General features: G+C 32.5%; 1 protein-coding gene across 1 annotated transcript in view; it reads left to right on the top strand.

Moving 5' to 3' along the window:
• Positions 1–17,611, top strand: part of LOC129228551 (diuretic hormone receptor-like) — a 54,621-nt gene that overhangs the window by 20,666 nt on the left and 16,344 nt on the right. The window contains exons 6-8 of the mRNA XM_054863234.1: positions 1,911–2,061; positions 2,669–2,753; positions 5,646–5,712. Coding sequence (XP_054719209.1) covers positions 1,911–2,061; positions 2,669–2,753; positions 5,646–5,712 — 303 coding nt within the window. The remainder of the gene's footprint in view (positions 1–1,910; positions 2,062–2,668; positions 2,754–5,645; positions 5,713–17,611) is intronic.

Here is a 17,611-nt window from a genome sequence, read left to right as displayed (position 1 = left end):
GGGTGTTATGAAGAGGGAAGTTGAAACGGAATTTGCCAATGCGTCATTGGTTCTGGAGTTTAAATGGAATTTAAGAGATTAGCCAAAGAGGTAAAACATTTTAAGTTTCTGCGGACAAGGCAAATGTCTTATTGGAAAGGAAAGGTCACATCCTACGTTAGAGGGTGGATCTTGGTTTCACTTCTTATAGCAGCCATTGGTCAGAGATTTTAACGCTTCCTGTAATTAATTTTAATTGAAAATTGGGGAATTAGGGCAGCAATAAAGAATGCAAAGCTTGTCAATTTTACTCATTGTCGAATTCAATGCAGTTATTGCTGAAACTTAAATATTTCTGGTCTAAATAATCGCAGAACGAAAATATATTAGGAGTACATTTTTTTTTTCATCTTAAAACAATGCTGCTAACTACATAATATGGCACGCGTCCCTTTTTCCTTCTCTGCCTATTGTAAGGAATGAACTTATTTTCTCAACTGATTGAAAAGGGTTATTTGTTCGTGGTCGGACTATACCTACTGAACACTAACCTTGAACAGTTTCAGTTAAGTTTTAGACGCAATTTGTTCTAATACATAATTTTGATACTTAAAAAAAAAGTTTATGACGCGAAATTTCATATTTAAAACTATGTATTTTGGCTTGCCACCTTTGGCTGAATGTCAAGTAATATTATAACCTTTAACTGAGTCAAGTAATATTATATTAGGCAAGAAATATTCATATGGAGGAAGCTTTCTTCTTAATATATTATGGTGATTAGTTTCAGAATCGAATAACAATTCTGATAAATTGAATAAATATTCTGATTGCAAGCTGCAGTTAATTATTGAACACGATTAGTTTCAATTCAAATTAATCTAACAAAACCTTTACCTTTCAAATCTTGATTAAAGTTAGTTTTAAAAAGAAAATCTTCCTTCCAAAATTCTATAGAAAAGATATTTCAAAACCTTGACCGTGCGCAAAAAAATTGAAAATCTCTCAACGCTCAATATAGGATTTAACACCATTGTTTTATCAAGAATAGGATGCAATCAAATAGTGAACAAATAAAATTGTAAATAATAAAGTGTATAAAGTATATTATTTCTTTTTTTTTTCAAATGAAAGAGTGTTTTATCTGTTAATATTTAAATAATAGCAAAGCAATGGATTAAATGTTCATTTAGGGCCACAGCTGGTATAATGAGAAAAAATAAATCAATTACCATTTATTGTACACTGTAAAAACGATTCAGAAACGTTCCTGGAAAATAATAGGCAGCTGATGTGCCCAATTTCAACCAGTAACATATTTTACAAAAAACCAGGAACATTTCCCGATAAAAGTGAGTAACCTTCCTGAAATACTGGGAAATCTCCTCTGTTAAAGCCAGTCGTGAACCTTCTACAGAAACCGAATAGGTTTAATGTATTTGATTAGAAACTTCCTGGTTTGGCAAAAAAGGTCCAGGAGCATTAGCGCAACCACGGCCAAAGCCACGCGAACAGTTGCAAGCAAGAACCAAACATATTCCTTGCCTGCAATTCCTGCCTCGCAAAGCTGCAGCTATCCAGTGCCTTATTTGCTCCCACAGGGAGCTTTGTCAATACAGATGAACCTCAATTAAATTACGGCCGATACACTTAATAAACACGCTCAGTCAACCTTTAAACTTGTAGCAAAAAAATATTTTTCACACCAGTGAAAAGTCTGCATTCGAGCATCTTTTAGCAATTCAGGAAACATTTTTGCGAAGATATTTGATTTTGCGGGGAAATAGGAGAAAACCGCTGAAATCCCGAAACATTCCACGGAAATAACCAGCAACGTTTCAGAATTTTTTTACAGTGTAATGCAATGCTTTTAATGCGCAAAATATAAAATTCTTCTTTTCCTTCTTAATCAGTAATTAAATTTCAAACAGGTGGCTTGCTTTTTGACCATTTTCTTAACTTATCTGATGGGAACGAATTTCTTTTGGATGTTCGTCGAAGGACTCTATCTTTTTATATTGGTGGTTAAAACCTTCTCTGTCGACAACATAAAGATTTATATTTATGCAACAGTAGGATGGGGTAAGTAATGTTTTTGCTTTAGCATTATTATTTCAACATATTAGTGTACTATAATAGAATGACTTGTCAAAAAAGCGTGTTTTCCAACGTTATTTTGAGCACACCAAAGGACAAATGTTTACCAATGTAGTTGCAGTTTTGTGGTCTTGGAACACATTTTTTTTCTTCATTTTGGTTTCTGTTTCACGCACATCATTAATTAGACAGAATCGATTCTGGATAAAATCATTTCACTCTCTCCTACACAGTATACACAGAGTTAGCCCTTTTGATTCAGTATAAACACTGTATGCCCATGGACATAACACTGGATTTAGAACTAAATAAATACATTTATGCAGAGAAGTAGAAAGGAAATTACAATGTTCTCTCTCTATTGCACAAAATTAATGAGCTACTGCATACACGTGTTTCGGGGTTTCAGTGAACCTCTTTTTCAATGCAAAATAGTGAGCTTTTGGATGAGATTTGGGATTTAAAGACATCCGAATGTCTTTACTCACTATTTTTTTTTAATTGAAAAAGGGCTTTTCTGAAATCCCGAAACATGTGTATGCAGCAAAACATTGTTAACTTCCTTTCTAACACTGTATTCTCCAACTTTCAGGTCTACCTGCTGTAATAGCAGCAACGTGGGCGGGAACCAAAGCTCATTTTGGCAACAATATTGAAGACGTTCTAGCTCCTCAAGGGTAAGTTAAATTTTATCACTGGCAGTTTGCTCATATAAATAACTTTTATTGACAAAACATCAACGGTTTAAATCAAGCTTTTATCCCCATGCAGTTTTAATGACGTCAAAAAAGATACTGAACTTTATCAGAATATCAACTAGTTGGATATATTTAAACTATTTTTACAAAGCATAAAATTTGCATATTTTGCAATTAATATAACGTAGGTAAAACAAAATACATAAATTAAAAAATAATAAGTCAGTAAATTCTATATATTGAAAGAAGACGAAAGAGCAGATACAAACAATTGATATTTGGAAAATAATCTTAAGTATTTTATTGAAGATTGTTTGGGAATTCTAAATAGTTAAAATTGGCTAACATTTATGACGCACTTTTAAATGCTTTTCCATATGAAACTAGCCGCCTAAGTCGGTTAATAGAGTGATATCGTCATATCTGTCAGACGTTTATGAGCATGGTAAGAAATGAAAAAGGATAGTGTCAAGTTGGCATCATTTTTGAGACTGATTTTTTTACCCAAATTTAGCTAGATTCACCAAATGTTTCAAGTGTGGCAACATTTGAACACTTTTCGAACCTGAAAAGTCATCAAGGTCATCTGACATCTGTGATTACATCTGCCAAACAGAAAAAAAAAGAGTTGATTTTTGACTTACATGTTTATACACAGTCAGATTTATAGTACACATATGTTTTGCCAATATTTTGAAGTTATAAAACTTACTTTATTTAAAAAAAAATCAATGATTATATTACTTCCGAATACAGTTTTTAAAAATCCATGTCATGTGTTTTTATATGAAACGTAAAATATTTTAATGTGCAAAGAAATGAACGTTGCAAGAAAGTTATGCTTAATGATGGAGCAATTAAGGAGTTCTTTAACATGACATTAAAACAAACTTTTCGAGTGGTAGCTAATTTATGTTTAGTTACCATATTTGATACTGTTAGCTAATTATATTTTGGAATGGCAACATTTTTACAATTGTTTCCGTAACATTTGTTTGCAAATGGTTTTAAGATGAATGTTAAGCAGGAGATAATTGTTCTTTAACCAAGTTTCGTCCTAATTGAGAGCACTTTTCTTAAACAACATTTGAAGTAAACTGCATTAAACTTTAGTATTTTGTCAAGGAACCAGGTCTCATGAATAAAACATTCGATGTTATCTACCCAAACACAGTCTTGATTCCTTTTCTTTTCCTTTGCCTAATAGCTGCCTTAGGACAATCGAAGGGTTGGCTTAACTTCTATAATTTAAAGAATTCGTGGAATAAAAATCCCAAGACACTTGAAATTCTGAAGATAAAAATATATAACTAGTTAAGCAATGCGTTTGTTTGTTATGTATTTTGTTATAATATTTTATGCTTTTAAAAATTTCTTTCGAATGAAATTGAAATAGTTCAACAGGAAATCTCTACCCCTTTGTCAACCCCTTCTCGAATGATTGAAAAAACTGTATAAGATTTTATTCTGACTGCTTAGTTAAAATGTTAAAATAAACAACCATAAATTGTAGAAAAGAATGGTAATGTTTAAAAAATTATTAAATTTTACCATGACTTCTACATCATATGTTTTTGGTATTTACGGGAATCTAACTACGTCGAAGATCGTTATAAGCGGTATATTGCGTTTAAGGCATTTTACACATATTGTAGGAAACATTCTAACGATAAGTTCCGTTACAAAAATACTTCTAATTTTAAGGATTGTAATATTATATTAATAAATAACTTACTTATGTTTATTAACTCAGTAACTTATTGTTACTTTAGTAAATGACTACATAATGTTAACAATTTATTACAGTTCTTAATTTTGGTGGCACATTTATGTACCTCAGAGCCAGACTAACGTAAGTCACATTATTGCTACTTTGCAGGAGAGCGAAAAAGTTTTCGTCTTGGGTTGGGGCTCGCGTACTTTTTATGCTGGTAAATAATTGTCATTTATTTTTTTTTTAAGTATAAAACTACGTTGTGATAACTGATGCGGAATAAGCTTCTACATATGAAGCAGTAATAACCTGGCATTTGCCATCTTTGTTCTTACGTAAGTCTGACTCTGAAGTACAGGTTTTAGTTTCAACATTGCGTCGCATAAGGTTGGTTCACATTAGAAAAGTAGTGCATTTTTGGCTTTTACAAGACAATACCTATACATCTCACAGAACCATTGAAAGAAATCACTTTGAATCTAATTTTGTGAAAATTGTATTGATATATTAGGATATTTTTAAAGATACTTATTCCACAAATTTTAATTGACACATCGGGTTAAAAGTTCTTGTTTTACAAATAGATACTTTGTTTTCTTCGCTTATAACTGAGATATAACGTCCCGATTTTTTAGAGCAATCACATTGCTTATTGTTCTCACTTGACTGTTTTGATGTTCCTATGATTTTATTTTCCCCCGCCTCCCTCTGCAGCACCACCGTCGACCGGCCGCTTCCCGATGCTGCTCCTATAGCGAAAACCGTCTCCAGGTTGCGACCATATTCAACATACACAGGCATACATACATGCACACACCTACACACACACAAACTCATGCATACACACAGACACAAACACATGCATACACACAGACACAAACACATGCATACATACACAAACACATGCATACATACACAAACCTACACACACACATGCCTGCACACAGACACAAACACACACGTATACACACACACATACATGCACATACCCATACACTCATGCCTGGACACAAACACACATGCCTACATACACACACTCACTCGTGATTGCGAAAAACATAATTTGAATTCAAGATGCCAAAATTCAAATTTTTTTTTTTTCAGTTTAGTACTAGATTTTAACGCGAAATTATTTTAAAAAGCTTTATATTTTGTAGGTGTCCATGGCAGAAGAGGGACTATTACGACTATATTTTTATTTGCCCAGTCATACTTGTTTTATTGGTAAGTAATTTGGTGACTATTTACAGTTCTAAAGCGTTCAACACTGAAACGAGCACGATTGAAGCAAACAGCATAAAATAACTAAAAGCATTAGTTTGAAAAGTATTTACTGAAAGTTTTATTGGTAAATTTGTGAAAGTTTATGCCATCTTAAGACATCAAAAAGGATTTTTACTCGTATAACAATGAGAATATAACACAATACTTATCAAGATACTAAATAATTTTTGTTGAAAATTTTGATTATTGTACTATTTTTTTCAAAAAACAAACGTTGAATTGGGTTTTTTACTACTCCGTCTAATAATGAGTAACATTTCATACTTTCAACCATTTTGATATTTTAAAATCTTTTAATAATTGTAACGGAAATAATTTTAAATTTTTAATACTTAGATACTTTTAAAAATGTACTTGGAACATACGTACTAGATAAAAAAAAGTCACTAATAGAACGTAGACAGTAAGGGGGTAAATATAACCTATAAAGACATGCTCTTGCGCCATTAAACCTAATAAAAAAAAACCAAGCGGTAAAATAATCGATGTGATCCTCAATAGTCCTTCAAAACTAAAATACGCAATATTCAATTCAAGGGAAAATGTCTTATGCTCAGTTTATTCTAAGTTTAAAAACAAATGTAAGTTTCGTAATCAAAGTCAGTACAAGAAATTTCAACTGTCACCCAATCACTAATGCCATTTTTAACACGTTTTTATTTGCTTCATCACCCATATTTAAGTATGTTTGTAATAGAATCTTTCAACTTAATTTTCACCCAGTTCAGCGATCGGATTCTTTTGAAATTCGGTATGAGACTTTAGATTTGGTGCGAATGCAATAACCTATAATCAAACTAATTAAGCATTGTTTTTATTAGTTTATATAATTTTAAGCTCGTTTCCTTTTTAATCCTATAATATGATGACAAAAAAATGCCTACATATCGGTAGAAAATTCTGATTTTTTAGCATGAGCTGAAATTTGTTTGATTTTTCCAAGGCAATTAGAACGCGAGTTGTAAAATTTGAAATTGCGTAAACCTAATTGTTTGTTTCAAATGAGTTTCAAGTTAAATTGCAGTTAAGAATTCAATTAGAAGCAGTGATCATTGTTGAACATAGATACAAAAAAATAGTGTTTCTGGTCCGTTATTTAGGGTGATCAAGAGAGAACAATGGCTCTTTATTTTTGTGAAGTCAATGTATTTATACTTTTGTAAGCGTAGGTTTTGATTTCTTCAGCTACAATATGCATTAAGTACATACGTACGCTTCCCCCGATCCTTCTAGAAGATTTTGAAATCGCGGGTATGCTGATTTTATCGATCAGATAATAAAAATATTCGAAGAAAAACTAAAAAATGATTTTTGTCACGTTGACTTGCATATGCTACTAGAGTGGAATATTCAACCTCATTTTCACCCAACTTCAGACGTTCTATATTTGAAATTTTGCTCACATACAAAAAGCTGACGGCCATTTAATAATTGTCTTTGTATTGCGCTTTGTTTGTAAAAGTAGAATCAAAGCGCAAAAATCATTTTAAAAGTCTTGCTAAAATTTATTTGCAATCATTTAATTTGTTAATAATCATTTAATTGTGTTAGAATATGACAACAGATAAAAATTTCAAATCATTGAGATTTTTTCGGTCATTAGCCAACAGTAAATTCGCATGAACGACGTTCTGGATGCAATCGCAGTTGACATCATTTGAAGAGATTTATCTTTTACATTGCGATTTAATAAAGCTTTATAATTCGTGCAAAAGATAAAGAAAACCATACCCCCTTGTAATGATTAACCCCGAAATTGATTCAGCATCTGTTTCTGCGTAGGATCATGTTAATTTCGAGTGGCATCTAAATCGCAGCATTGCTTTTCGGGATATAACACTCGCAATGAACAAGAAAGGACGTTCAATTGCACAACCACTTGAAGCTATTAGCACCAAACTCGAATTATTTTTTGTACTCACTGAGGTCTATCTGTGAAGCATTTTTTGAACACAAAATTTCTATTTATATGCACTTCAACTCATACGAGGAAAATAGAAAATGAAATTGTTAAAAAAAAAAAAGGAAAAAGAAAAAAAAAAAGAAAGAAAGAAATTCATCTCAGGAGAATTGACAATCTGTAACAAATTGATTTTGGTGTACAGGAAAATATTAAAATATTTTAATTGGAAATAAATTTAAAAATAAGAAACAGTAAAAAAGGAGGATTCAAGAATGTAATTATTACACTATTAAATTGCTGTTATTTATTTATTTTTCTTCCGAAAATACAAATGCTGTTTTAACAGTCAAACGGTTTTCCTAAAACTTTAAAAGCAAACAAAGAAATTAAGTCCAGGAACTCTACATATGCAACTACGCAACACAGAATATGTTAAGTAAAGATGGTTCGCTAAGCAATTACAAAAAAAGTGTTTAAAACATGCATGCGTGCACCGCGCCGATGGAATAGGATAAACTAAAATAAAGTAGGGGAATGACATAAATATATTTATTGAAAACAAACCAAAACTTTGCAAAAAACTGCAAAAAGTACGTAAAAGAGTTTTTCCAAACAGCACTGCATTTATTTTCTCTGCGCCATACAAGAAAAAATATTAGGTAATTGTTCTCATTGCTCTTAGAATCTCTGGCAGCTAGAGAAAACCTTGCCATTTATTGGAGCTTCAACGATGCCTGGTGTCTACACCAACACGACGGAATCGATAGCAATATTTCTGGGGATGCTTTTTACATATCTGTGTAGGAAACAATCTAGACGTGAAAGATCGGGTAATGGACATGCAAGGATATGAGATGGAATCGTTCGCTTTGCCCCGGTGTGAGATTCCGACGTCTAATGGATTTCGCACTTAGACACTGTCTTTGAATTTCGCTTCGCCCCATTGGTGTCACATGCATGATTTTGGGCTGCAATAATTTTTTATCGTATGTCTTTCAGCTGCTTTTCCATTTAACAAGTCTGATGTACTTTTTCACTCAGGTTTTTATCAGTTGAATAGGATTAATCAAAGTTTTTGATATATGGAGTAAACAATGGAATGTGCTTGCTTGTTCATTTTCTGTCAAATCTGGTGAAACACATCTTTGTTTTGACGTCAAGCGACACTGTCTTTGAATTCCACTTTGCCCCATTGGGGTCACATGCATGGTTTTGGGTTACAATAGTTTTTTTATCGTATGTATTTCAGCGGCTTTTCCCTTAAATATGTCTGATGTACTTTTTCACTCAGGTTTTATCAGTTGAATAGGATTAATCAGATTTTTTATGGATGGAATTAAACAATGGGATATGCTTTCTCTTTCATTTTTTTGAAAAAAAAAACCTCCTTCGATGTATTTGAAAACATTAATACAATCTCCTGTCAGATAGTTAAGCAAACTGATATTAATATTAAGTGTAGTTTAATTACTCAGATATTTGAACATTAAGTTTGGCTGCATAAAAAATTTACTGATTACCTGATAAAGGTTGCGTAGATTAAAAATCATGTGATATGGAGCAGTAAGTTACCAACCCTATGCCAAGGCTAAAACAGAATTACATTTTATCTACCGACAGCCCGGTTATCATATTCAGAGACCGCAGTTTCGCGCTTGGTGTAGGCTCAATAGTGAATAACTGAGCTGGAGGCAGATGTCATTATCCGGGCTGTCAGTATATTGCATGCGATACGGGTTCTTGTGTATTTTTCTTTTTTAATGCTTTTAAAAAACCATTCAAGAACAATAAAAAAAATTATGTTAAGTGTCAAGATGAAAATATAAATTATTTTTAAATTTTTACGAAAAATTGATGAGGGTCCCACATAAAACAAAACTCATCGATTTTTCTGCTTCCATCTAAAGTTAAAAAAGATCTATTGGTGACTTTATTAGTGATTCACAAGGTAATATTAATTTTCCTGGAGCACGAAAAAATAGGACGGCGTCAAGAATGAGAATGTTGCATTTATGTGCCGAAATAAGAGGTGGTTCTTTTAAGTGCAGTAATCTGGCAGGAAAAAACAAAATTTTGATAATTTCCTGAAATTGATTTCAAAAATATTACCGTTAAACTACTTCGTAAAAAGAGATTTTTTAATTTTTTATTTAATATATATATATATATATATATATATATACTAGCTGACCCAGCCACGCGTTGCTGTGGCAAAGAAGTTGGATTAAAATAAACTTTTACTCATTATTTTGATAGAATCAAATAAATATTTTTAATAGAGCTTAAAATAGTATAGCCGATTTTAAAACATATGAGATTGATAATGGGCGTGATTCAATGTAAAAACGATTCCTAAATGTTACTGGAAAATTATGGGCAGCTGATGTGGCCAATTTCTTCCAGTAACATCTCATGCCAAAACCCGGAAAGTTTTCCGATAAAAGTTAATAACCTTCCTGAAATCATCTCGGAAGCCTCTTGAAAAATTCGAAGATATTCCCGTTTGAAGTTAGTCGTGTTTCTGGAATTTTAGTGTAAACTTAGGAAGGGATACAAAAAAAGCTTATCACCGTTCTGATATATTAAGGAACTTCTATAAGCAGCAATGAAAACATAGCCAAAGCTTAGACAGAACTGCGAGCAAGTATCGAAAAGTTTTACTCAGAAACGTTTCGGATTTTTTTTTTTTTAAACAGTGCAGGCTGAAGAAAGTACTTATTGAATTCAGTAAGAAATTACTTATTGAATTCAGTAAGTACTAACTAAATTTTCTATGGAAAAAGCACTATACTTACGCTTAGTAAATTCTGTAAGTATGACTTCCGCAAAAAACAAAACAAAAATAACTTTAAAGTGATAGTAAATATCGAAACTAATTGTAAAATAACCGTATGTAGAAACTAAGCGTAAACCACCATACACTTTTAGATTCTACACTACATTTTATTCACCTCAGCTTTCTCTATAGTTTGTAATCAATAACTTCTTTACAAAATACACTAACTAAATTTAAAAAATATAAAAATTAAATTTTTTCAACGAAGTTGATAACATTGACTTCGAACTATTGTTTCTATTATTTGAAAACTGAAAACTGTCTAAGCACTAAGTTGTGCACAATGTTCTTCCTTAACCAGTCTTTTGCTAATACGAAAAGTATGATAACTTTCCACGTGTGAGTAGGCGATATATGGTTGCCCATGCGAGAAATATTTATGTTTCAAGTCCAAACCGAAAGAAGACATTGTTTGTTCTTGGAATCTATTTATGGTTTCTGTAAAAGCTAAACGAATCAAAAATTGAAGCCTTTCAAATGGGTTTGAAAATTTTGACGCTATTAATGTATTACGTGGCAACACAAACATTTCTCCTTTAAACTTTCCCGACAAAATTGTTGACTTTTGATGAAGAAACGTGTTCCGTTGCGTAATTTAGGTGGGTTTAAATCGCGAAAAAGAATAAATTGTTGAGCCTATTTTCAACCGGAAATCGTGTAGTCGCATTCCTGGTGTATCCAGGGAATTTAAAAATTCAGTTGGAATGTTTACTGCTTTGTTTTCATCGACAACTGTATAGGCTTGTTCAGAATCAATGGGGAGCTTTTTTTTCCAGCCGTCAGTAATGGCTCATTATTCGCAATAATTGCAGCTAAGACAGCGTCATTGCTCTGTTGTTATACGTTGCAAATCAGTGTTAACTAAGTCGGTGGCCCAATTATCAAGTGACGGCATATCATAATAACTAAGTGGCAAATTTGAAATTGAAACGCAAAAACCTTCAGTTAAAACTAAAGCTTCATATTCATCTCTGGTGTAAAATATGGATTTGGACATTTGTGTGTTTGCTAAACTTTATGAAATACGTCTTCAAATGTGAAAGTTACATAGTTTCTCCTTAAAAAATAATGATTGTGTTGGATAGTATGTCGTCAAAATTGTTTTAAACAGTTGACGAATACTGTTTCTCCTTATGTCAAACCTGCATTAGAAAGTGTCAACTCCCAATGACTTTGTGCGACCAATAAATACAATTTGCGACATACATCAGGATATGTATTTGACAGTCGACAATTGACGATCCACAAATATTCCTGTCTGTTCGGGAATGTTTACCGAAAACAAAACTGCCACAAAACCGGCGCGATTACAGAGGCAATTATGATTTTAAAAAAATTAAACTTATCTGGGAATAGACTCTCAATTAGTTCACTTTTCGTCTCAAAGGCAGTGTAGAAATTGTCTGGCTATTTGTTGTACTGTATATTTTGATACAGTTCAATTTCACCGTTTCCAATACTCAGCAATTGCTTAGAAAATACTTATGCGATTAGATTATTTTGCGTTCATACTCGCATGTTCATGGCCAATCGCATTATCTCGACATTACGCTATAAAAACGATTGTTTTAAACAAGCGTTGATTTCATCGGAATAACTGGTAATGTCTGCCGGAAGTCCCCAGACAGTATTCAGATGATTTCACCTAAAAGTTTATCGTTGCAGTTCAAATCTTGCACAATCCTAGGATGTGCTTCGAATGAATGCTTTTACTCATGAGCCATAGTACACTTATTCCAAATTATAATTTCACTCTCTTGCAACACTATAGCCATACCACGTTTTTTTCTTTTTTTCTTTAATGTTACACATTGCGTTTTGTTTGTTATGAATATCTAATAGGCAACTTTAAAGTTGAATGTGCTGTTCGTCTACCATCTAAAAGAAGTAGCAGCAATGCCTGACGAAGCAATTGTCACTGCAATTTTCTGTTGCGAACGTATCTTTGCAAGAATTAATGACATTAAAAATCTCTTGGGGAACAAAATAAAGAAAATAATTGTTTTCCGCTTAAATTCATTAACCTTCCTGAAATTAACCTGGAATATTTTTGAAGAATTCAGTAGTCTTCTTAGTTAAAGGCAGTTATGATTCTCGCACCTTCAGAGACGCCTAACGCAAGTTTAATATAATAGCCTGGAACCTTAATGCTTTTCTAAGAAAGCTCTTAAAGCATTAATACACGCATTGCCATTGCGAAGACAGACTCTCAAGCAAGTAGCTCGAACGTAACTCCTCTGCAACTCTTGCAAAGCTTCGTGAACCAGATATCTTTTCGCACTCAACGAACTGGACGAACCGTAAGCGCTCCGAAACCGATACACCTATTAAATACGTTTAGTTAATCTTGTTACTGGTGGAGAAAAATACTTTTCACAACGGTGTGAAATCTGCAATTTGCAGCAATTCAAGGAAACGTTTTGAAAGGTATAGTTGATTTTCTCAGGAAGTAAATAATAACCTGTAATATTCCGAAACGTTATATGAAAATTCTAAGCAGCATTTCTAAGTTTTATTATCATGGTGTTTTTAGTAGTAAGTCATACGATGTTAGAGTTATATCGATTAATTAACTTACACCGCCATCTATTAAGAATTTTTAGAACTAAACAATTAATTCACACTATAATTGCATAATTAATATGAAATTTGCAATAAAAAATTATAAAAACTATCCTATCTTTTAAGTTGGACCAAAAGAAACATAGATATGAAATTTGAGAAAAGTCGGTTGAGTAGTTTCGGAGTTTACCCCGAACAAACATCGTGACACGAGATTTATATATATACTAGTCGACCCGTGCGGAACTCCGCACTGTGCTTCAAATCGTTTCATAAGGCATTTCGCTTTTTAAGAATTTCAAAGGAAGAACATTATGAAGAAGAACCGAAAAAAAAGTAAGCGCAGAAGAGAAGGCATGTAATTTAAAGACATCAGTAACAAAACCTCGTTAAATACAACGTTGTGATAATTTGATCATAGCTCCCCTTTTAATCGTACATATTTTCAATGCAAACATAAATGTCATTAAAAGTGTGGCTGAGAGGTGACTCGTGAAAAAGCAATAATTGTGCATGTGAAAAAACAGGTTGTGGCAAATACAGTCCTGCACATGTCAGCATCTGACGGGAAAAAAAGAAACATTAAAGAGATATTTATTGGCACGTATTCGAATTGGCGCCATTCTGACTAACAGCCCGACACCCCAACAAACCTAGCAATTGCGCCTTTCGTTTCGAAAACTATTCATTGAAGGAATGCGTAGTAAAAAACAGCAAAAAAGCTTTTTGCCAAAAAAAAAAAAAAATAATAATAATAATAATAAGATCATGCATCTGTGTTTTGTCATTAACCAGCATGATACGATTTAAAATTATTCGCAAAGCATGGAATTTGATTAAAGAATGACGAAGATCTCACGTAGCGATTGAAACAAACATTCTAGAGAAGTAATAAATTTGATTGAAAATAAGTGTTTTTATCTTTGAATATTGAACTATTTCACATAGAAGGTTGCTTTAACCGTTACGGCTTAAATGCCCTCACATGTTTCTCTTTTAATCGAACACTTAAAATTCAAAACCAAAACCAGTTGAACTGAGTCCGTTCTTAAATGTAATTTTTCGAACGTGGACAAAATGTATTTTTTTTTCAGCAGAAAGCAGAGGAGTAGAAAATTATTTCTTGCTAATGAAGTTGATAATACATTTAATGCTTTATATCGTATTCGCGCGAATAAAAAATTAAAGGTTTACTGAGTGAAACTCGTAGTTTTAATCGGGCGTAGTATTTTTTCATTTGTACAAAAGGTCGAACACTGCTATTAGAAACATCTACATTTTAGCATACAACAAAAATGTTTTTCTGCACAAAAAGGATTTCTTTAGGTAAATCTAGTACTTTTTTATGCTTACATTATGTTGAGTGGTCTGGATGTAGTCAAAGAACACAGTTCGATTAACAATCAACTTATCCGAATGATAACTGTAGCTTGCATAAAGGAGTCGAAACACCAAGTAGCATTCCCACTGCATTTATTTTATTAGGTGTGTATGTTATGAGCACATGTAATGCGTAATACTAATATAAATTTGATATTATGTCGGACAGCCCAAGCTTGCCCGAAGTTCAGATAGTTTATAGCCGAACGCTCTACCGAAAAAAACTTATCAATTAAACCGAACAACTAAGTCCAGTGCTGTTAAGCTTTATTAAAATATGAACACACACAAAGGCTATTTTTTTTTTTTTTTTTTTTTGCCGAAAGCGACGTAAAAAATGGAAAACTGCATTAGAACTTTGCTTTAAAAAATGCATAAGAACTACAGGCAGCATCAAGGTTTTGAAACAGCAAGAGGCGATTTCGAAAACTTGAATTTTCGACCGTAAGTCTTTTTTTCGTCATTGGACAGTCTGATAAGTTTTAAAATGAGAGGGGATTAATATATAAGATAAGATATTGAAGAAAAATGTTTTTATTTTTGAAAATTTTTACAATTTGTTATCGCAGGCTGCTTAAACCGTTATAACTTAGATGGCAGCACGTGTTCATGATTTAACAGCACGGTTAAAATACAAAATAAATTGAACTATGCTCTTTTTTAAGCGTAGCTTTTCGAATGTAGTAAAAATGTGATAAGCTATTTGTTTTTTAGCAAACAGAAGAAAAAATATATATTTTATCCTTCAAATTGAGGTAGTATTTTATTTATTTGTACAAAGAGTCAAAAACTCATTAGAAGAATATATATTTCAATATACGATTTATTATTTTTTTTGTGAACAAAAAACAATTCTATTGTAGTCTGAAATCTTAAACCTGTTACTTATATTTTCGCTTACATTATGCTTTAATTTTCTTTCCAGAGCCAAAGCTTCAAAAAAAAAAAAAAACACGTGCAATTTCGAAGTAATTTAGCACAAAATCACTGATTGGATTCATATCAGCAAGGAGCATTTCCTTCTCATTTATTCTAATCCCTCATAGTTGTTATTCATTTAATTCAGTGTTCATGTAATGCGCGATATTTCTCTAATTTTTTTGTTGCAGATTGTTCGGACGTGGGCCCGAACACGTAATCTCCTGGTCACGAAGAGAACGCTCTGCCGATCAAGCTACTCAGCTCTGTCGGTCATAGCGCAAATTAAAGTTATAAGTTTGACCGAAAACCTTATTCTGGTTCTTTAAAACAGGTTTTTCGGCTAAAAGAAACAATTTTTAGACCTTGGGTCTATTTTTCGTCAGTAGCCAGCACCATAAGCTATAAAATTAGCCGTAAATCAAAGAAATCGATCAAGAATTGAGGGAAATTTGGCGTAGAAACCAAAAATAGGCTACAGAAATAATATATAAGGATACTAGCTGACCCAGCCACGCGTTGCTGTGGCAAAGAAGTTGGATTAAAATAAACTTTTACTCATTATTTTGATAGAATCAAATAAATATTTTTAATAGAGCTTAAAATAGTATAGCCGATTTTAAAACATATGAGATTGATAATGGGCGTGATTCAATGTAAAAACGATTCCTAAATGTTACTTTAAAATTATGGGCAGCTGATGTGGCCAATTTCTTCCAGTAACATCTCATGCCAAAACCCGAAAAGTTTTCCGATAAAAGTTAATAACCTTCCTGAAATCATCTCGGAAGCTTCTTGAAAAATTCGAAGATCCTCCCGTTTGAAGTTAGTCGTGTTTCTGGAACTTTAATGTAAACTTAGGAAGGGATACAAAAAAAGCTTAGCACCGTTCAGATTTATTAAGGAACTTCTATAAGCAGTAATGCAAACATAGCCAAAGCTTAGCCAGAACTGCAAGCAAATATCGAAAAGTTTTACTCAGAAACGTTTCGGATTTTTGTTTTTTTTTACAGTGCAGGCTGAAGAAAGTACTTATTGAAATCAGTAAGAAATTACTTATTGAATTCAGTAAGAAATTACTTATTGAATTCAGTAAGAAATTACTTATTGAATTCAGTAAGTACTAACTAAATTTTCTATGGAAAAAGCACTATACTTACGCTTAGTAAATTTTGTAAGTATGACTTCCGCAAAAAACAAAACAAAAATAACTTTAAAGTGATAGTAAATATCGAAACTACTTGTAAAATAACCGAATGTAGAAACTAAGCGTAAACCACCATACACTTTTAGATTCTACACTACATTTTATTCACCTCAGCTTTCTCTATAGTTTGTAATCAATAACTTCTTTACAAAATACACTAACTAAATTAAAAAAATATAAAAATTAAATTTTTTCAATGAAGTTGATAACATTGACTTCGAACTATTGTTTCTATTATTTGAAAACTGAAAACTGTCTAAGCACTAAGTTGTGCACAATGTTCTTGCTTAACCAGTCTTTTGCTAATACGAAAAGTATGATAACTTTCCACGTGTGAGTAGGCGATATATGGTTGCCCATAAGAGAAATATTTATGTTTCAAGTTCAAACCGAAAGAAGACATTGTTTGTTCTTGGAATCTATTTATGGTCTTTGCAAAAGCTAAACGAATCAAAAATTGAAGCCTTTCAAATGGGTTTGAAAATTTTGAAGCTATTAATGGATTACGTGGCAACACAAACATTTCTCCTTTAAACTTTCCCGACAAAATTGTTGACTTTTGATGAAGAAACGTGTTCCGTTGCGTAATTTAGGTGGGTTTAAATCGCGAAAAAGAATAAATTGCTGAGCCTATTTTCAACCGGAAATTGTGTAGTCGCATTCCTGGTGTATCCAGGGAATTTAAAAATTCAGTTGGAATGTTTACTGCTTTGTTTTCATCGACAACTGTATAGGCTTGTTCAGCATCAATGGGGAGCTTTTTTTTCCAGCCGTCAGTAATGGCTCATTATTCGCAATAATTGTAGCTATGACAGCGTCATTGCTCTGTTGTTATACGTTGCAAATCAGTGTTAACTAAGTCGGTGGCCCAATTATCAAGTGACGGCATATCATAATAACTAAGTGGCAAATTTGAAATTGAAACGCAAAAACCTTCAGTTAAAACTAAAGCTTCATATTCATCTCTGGTGTAAACTCTGGATTTGGACATTTGTGTGTTTGCTAAACTTTAGGAAATACGTCTTCAAACGTG

Source organism: Uloborus diversus, chromosome 8 (genome assembly GCF_026930045.1).
Source record: "Uloborus diversus isolate 005 chromosome 8, Udiv.v.3.1, whole genome shotgun sequence".
Taxonomy (NCBI): domain Eukaryota; kingdom Metazoa; phylum Arthropoda; class Arachnida; order Araneae; family Uloboridae; genus Uloborus; species Uloborus diversus.
The sequence above is the reverse complement of the archived record's forward strand: the minus strand, read 5'-3'. Positions and strand labels throughout refer to the sequence as shown.